This window comes from Buteo buteo, chromosome 9 (assembly GCF_964188355.1).
Source record: "Buteo buteo chromosome 9, bButBut1.hap1.1, whole genome shotgun sequence".
NCBI lineage: Eukaryota > Metazoa > Chordata > Aves > Accipitriformes > Accipitridae > Buteo > Buteo buteo.
Window position 1 is genome coordinate 35,133,441 of NC_134179.1, and position 6,000 is coordinate 35,139,440.

The 6,000-nt window shown below is 39.0% G+C and overlaps 1 protein-coding gene across 3 annotated transcripts in view; it reads left to right on the forward strand.

Moving 5' to 3' along the window:
• The window catches only part of EPM2A (EPM2A glucan phosphatase, laforin), a 54,156-nt gene extending 51,721 nt beyond the window's left edge, over window positions 1-2,435 (forward strand). For all 3 annotated transcript variants that reach the window (XM_075036041.1, XM_075036042.1, XM_075036043.1), the window contains exon 4: window positions 671-2,435. In XM_075036041.1, the coding sequence (XP_074892142.1) occupies window positions 671-951 (281 nt within the window). In that variant the 3' untranslated portion in view covers window positions 952-2,435. The remainder of the gene's footprint in view (window positions 1-670) is intronic.
• The last annotated feature ends 3,565 nt before the right edge of the window (window positions 2,436-6,000 follow it).

Consider the following 6,000-nt stretch of genomic DNA (forward strand, 5'->3'; position numbering starts at 1 on the left):
ATGTCAGTGCTCATTTGTGCCACGAGGAAAAGTTAGGCTCTGATGTTTGCAGCTTCAGTTCCCAGGGTAACAGGGAGAAAGGCATCAGGAAATATGGTATATTCATCCCTTTGGGAGTGAGAAAGGCTGTTCTGTGTTGTTTAACCACATGCATAGTACACAATTAAATCATAGCATATTAAGTTGTACAGGAAAATACTCTTCTGCTCTCCCCCCCCTCCTTATTATTGACATAATGGCCTTCACTACAATGTTTTGGAAAGCAGCGGTACGTAGGTAGCTTCACAAGCCTCTAGTACTAATAACCATTTCATTTTTGGCCTGCTAACTTTAATGCTACATAAGATGTGCTGTTTGATGTAATTTGCTGACTTGTCTCAGTTCCTGTGAAAACGAATATGCCACACACATCCAATGTTAATCAGAATGTGGATTTAGAGAAGACTTGGGGTGTTTTACAAATTTTGTGTGATCCGAATCTATGTTGCAAGAAAAAACAAAGTTAGGGTAGAAGGTCTTTTGGAAAAAAAAAAAAAAAAAAAAAGAAAACTCCCCAATTATGTCAGGTTTGCCATTATGATTCATGGTTCATCAGGCTGTACAGACAAAATCTCAACTGTGAACCTAGCTTTCTCAAATGCAAATGAACGTGCCTTGTTTTTGACCTTAGGAAGAATACAGATGTTGCCGCAAGCTGTCTGCCTCTTGCACGGGCTACTGGAGAATGGACACACTGTCTACGTTCATTGCAACGCTGGCGTTGGCAGGTCTACAGCTGCTGTCAGTGGCTGGCTGAAGTACGTGAAGGGATGGAGCCTGCGGAAAGTGCAGTACTTTTTGGCATCTCGGAGACCAGCTGTCTACATAGACGAGGAAGCTCTGAATCGTGCTGAAGATGATTTCTACCAGAAATTTGGGCATCTTCGTTCTTCATGCAAAATACAAGAGTAGAAAAGCAGAAGCCAAAAAGGAAGGTGAAGAGGAATCCTTACATTTGAACCCTAAGGACTTGGAAATCATGAGTCGGACTCCTGCCTCTCCTCTTCAGATTATAAGCTTGTCATAAAAGTTGTGAGAATTTTGTTAAAAAACTGCCTTTGAGGGTTTTGTATTTGCTTTCTTTAAGCTCATATGATTCACGTTTTCAAGCCTTTTGCTGCAAGTATGAGACCTAGAAACTCTGCAAAGGGAAACTAAGATTTTCTTTTAACTACTTGCCTACAGGAACTAGAGGTTTTAGGGTAGACACTAAATAAGATGTGAGGTGAAATAGAGTTGGCAATATTTCGGTGACAAGAAAGAGAAGGCATCTCAGAAAAACAGATACAAAAGCTGACTGGATTAAGGTTTGGGTTAGGTTGGAGCTGATCATTGTCAAAGCTGCTCAATTATTTTAAGTGGAGTGTATGTTATTGAAGTGTTTAAACAAAAAGCTAATGTCTAATGCAGTGAGCTAAAATTTGCTCTCTTTGCCTATCTCATTAATGTTAAATATTATGAGTTACAACTATATTCTTTTATGACATTGGGGTTATGCTAGGGTGTGGGATGAAGAGAGGAAACAGCTCCACTTACTGCAGCCTTACTCTGTTGCAGGGAAGGACTACTATTTATTACACTATTCTAGGCTGTGAGATCTCAAAGTCAAAGATACATTCTGGTCCATGCAGCCCTGTACACTGGGCTCCCTAGGTGCCAAGTCAATCTCAGCAGTAACCACTGGGCTAAAACAGGACCTATAGCAACTATATGATAAGCCTCTGCGCATGATTGACACCACAGCCTCTGTGTTGTTGACCTAGATTAATTTCTTCACTATAGCAAAGGTCTCTCCTTGTGCAAGCAGTGTGTGGGTGTTCACAGATGGTAGATTAACCGACTGAAGCTAATGCTGGGCTATCCCTGTTGGCTTTATGGATGATTCCTAATGTTCTTCAGCACTGCTTAGTCCCTTAGCTAAACTAAGCAGTGGCATCAACAGCTTCCAGCCCTGCTCAGGTAAAACCAATTTGCTGTAGGTTAAGTCCAAGAGAGAAGGGAGAGAAAACATTTCCTAAGGAACAGAGGATTAAGGATGCAGAAACAGTAAGAAACCTAATTTCTATAGGTTTATTCTTCAGTGAAATCTCATTTTTTTCCAGCCAACTTGTTCCTCTAAAGACCCAGTCAGTGCCAGAGTACTTTAGCTGATGTATTTTGATTATCTGAATACTTAATGAAGAAACTATTAGATATGAACTGTTTATAGAGACTGTCCAGAATAATAGAATATATTTTATTTATCCTATACTTCAATCATCTTCAAAAGGAAAAAAGTTTATTTAAGTTATTCTGTATTTGTGGTTTTGATCATTACTTCGTGTCTGATTTTTCAAAATGACACTGCCTGTTTAGAAAATGGATAAGTTCTCCATTAAATAAAAACATAACGACAATTCTAGCAGCCCATTTTGTCATATGTCTTTGGTGCCCAATTTCATGAGTAGCAAAAAGGGTCATGACTGATATTTCTATATAGAGGTGGGACCAGACACTTTAATGGTAACAGCCCATTTCTTGTCTGCTATGCTGTGTCAGTTTTGATGGGCTGTTGAGGTGGAAATCTCAAAAACCAGCACAGCCAAGGTGTGTGGATGATATGGCACCTCTGGTACCTCCAAAGACAAAAAAAAGGGTTTCTTCTCCTAGCCCGATGCAGAGAGCAGAGGGAGGGTGTCAGCGCTGCTGCCTGGCTGTGGGGCTCTTGTGTGAAGGTGCGGAGCTCCAGCTGACCACCCAGGAGTTACCTTGTTTTGACTCAGTTTCAGATAAAAATGGTGGGCTCTTGCTACTGCTTGCCTCTCAAAATCAAGCGCTGAGAGGAAGAGGATGGCATAGGAAGTAGAGAGTAGAACTCACTTAAGTTTTGCCATCAGATGCAACTTGTAATATATGTTGGGACACGTACTTGTGGGTTTGGTTCTTCTTTCACAGCTAACTATATTTCTCTTTCAGGGTTCTTGGGACTGAACAGCGCATAACATGGCACAAACAAGTAAGTATATGACTAAGTAAGTATAACTGTGCTGTATCGGTTATTTCCTAATTCTGATGATATCGGCAATGGAAGCAGACTGGTGCTTCATGAGTAGGGCAGGAATTCAAATGATACAGAAGCTACAGATTCAAGGAAGCCCTAGCAAGGGGTTGTTAATTGTTGTTTGTTGTCATTTCAGCCAGGGGTTGATTCATTGCTTATGGTCATTTCAGTGTGCTTGTCTGCTGAACTGCTGGGGGACTATATCATAGACAGATTGTGTTAGCCGATGAACTGCATGAAAACAACCCGCCAACATCATGTTAACAAAGAATGCAGAGATTCCATGGCTTGCACTCCCTTTGTACCTATTTGTAGCATTTTTTTTTCCTCATTGCCACCTTCCTGCCTGCCTCATTGAAGACCACCCTGTTGAGTAACATTCATTCAAAGCCTTGTCTTTTGAATGCAACTAGGAATTTAAATGCTAGAGATCCTTGCAAAAGGCTACAGCAACAGAAAAAGCAATCATATAAAAATATTGCATTTCTCCAACTGTATAATTACACAATAAATCTACATCAAGAGATTATCTATTACCATTCCAATTTGTAGTATGTTCTTATGCTGATTGGTTCATTAGCTCTTTCCACAGAGTAGCCTCTTGATGCAATTTGAATGAAAGGATGAAGACAGTCTGTTGTTTGTAGACTTGTATATTTCCTTGCTATTTTAGTCATAAAAGTGCCACAAAATTTAGAGAAGAACAACTCCTATAGAAAGAACTAGAAACAGATAAACAGTAATGGTTATTTTAAAGTGGGGCCAAGAAGCCAAAATAATACACACGCTATAATGGGAACCAGGTAGAAAATTTCTGATAACTCATCACTGAAAAGCATCAGTTGGGGAAAATGCTTTTCTGCTGGTGTGAGCATCAGTATTCTCTGCCCTGTTACAGCCAGGTTTTTACCTCTGTTAAATTAAAGAAGAAAGTAGAATTTGCTGCATGAAATGGAAACATTTATAACTCCAGGTACTTAGAGTATCTCAGTGTCATTATTAGGCCAAACAATAGCATATATTCTTTCCCAGGGCTATGTACATGAAGGAGCTAAGCAATCCTAACTCTTATAAGTGATTTTATAGCAAACACAGCCCCTTGAGGGATGGGTTGGGCTTTGAGGGCTATAGTTTCATGAATATTTTTCCTTTTGACATCACAAAAGTACTAATGAGAATCTTCTGCATGACATTTTTAGGTAGGCAATGCAGCCTGGTGAAAGGAGACTGGGCTGGCACGACTGTTGAATACCTTCCTTTCTCCCTTACTCCTTACTTGTTATTTCACACTTCGATCTTTGGTCCCTTTGGCACTTGTCTGCTCTAGTTACTTAGGTTGTAAATTTATGGTCTTCCCTCTCTGTTTGTACAGCACCAAGCACAGTGACACTCTGGATGTGGCTTGGACTTCAGGCTTTATACCAGGCTGTACTCTGGAGTAGTTGGAAAGTCTGACACCTGGCAACTGAGTTGTGTGTGCTGTGCAAAAACATGTGTAAACAGTGTCTCTGCTCCAGGGTCAATTAAAATTTGAGACTGCCAGCCAAGCTGTCTTGGGCAAAGATAAAGGAAAAAGATAGGCTGTAGGCCATGCAGGAGCAGGTAAGAAAATCCCTATTTAAAACAAGAATGCAAAAAGTCAGACTTGCTCCATTACCTACTATGATGGCCTTTTTGAATTCTGATTTATAAAACCAACTGACTTTACTAGTCTGTAATTGAGAAAAAAAATATTGATTTGAAGTAGTCAAAAACATTTGCCATAACTGTATTACCCTGTTGCTTCTTTTCTTCTTCATCATTAAATTGCAGTGAGAGGTTTCAAACCAATGGTAAAGTTAAAAAAAAAAAAAAAAGATTCTTTAAAAAAATACAGAGGGACTGTGCAACAGAAAACTATGAAGAAATACTTAGAAGCATAATAAGTACCACAAAAGCATATATTTGGCAAGCAAGCCCTACCTTCCTGAAGGATAATGAACATCAGGCTGCCCTTAGCTAAAATGGAATTGGATTAATGTAGCAGAGGACAGGATATAGATGACTCTCTCCAACTCTAACTGTTTACACTCTCAGTGGTAGATAAACACCTCTACGGTTGTTTCTTTAAAAATACTCTGCTGGGAAAAAAAAGTGTTTTATTTTCCACATGGATGTAGCTTAAAGGGAAAGGGGCTGCTCTGAGGGAGCAGACTTTGGAATGGTGGACGTATAAAGGAATTAATCCTTTCTCGGTTGCTCAGCAGCACAATGACATCACCAACAGCAAGACCAAACCATATGACTTCATAATCAATCTTCTTCCTAAATTAACAGAGAAAAGCGTTTTTTTCAAGGGCAATGACATTACCGTATATTAGCATAATTGCATGGTTGTGATATAAGCAACCAAAATACATGTTGTTGGCCCTTCAGTTATGCTACATAGTGAATCTATAGGGTGTTCATTCTTAATGAGACATATTTTCCTCTTGTTCCACCCTTTCACCTCAAGATCCTTCATTCCAGTCTTGACTGGTTTAGAAATGGTTTTGTGGCTAAAAATTGACATATTTGTAAAGATGAGTGCTAAGTATTTTATTAAAACTTTTTTACATATCAAGGCTTGTCTGGGGATAAGGAAGTAAGAACTGTTATACCCTGTAAACCAAGGATGGTGACACTGTGAACCTTAGCCCTATATAATTCAACATTTTTGTGCTTTAACATGTTGTCTTATTTGGGAGATTGAATTTATAAAGATTGCAGGATAATGTCTGTGATTTGATAATTACTTCAATGCTGATGTTGTTATATTTACATCAAGGAAAATAGAAGGCCTGTTTATTCATGAGCTGGTAAAATATTAAATGATATCTCATTCTTGATTTAGGTGATGTGAGGAAAAAGCATAAAACAGCTGCCAAGAAAAAAATGCTAAT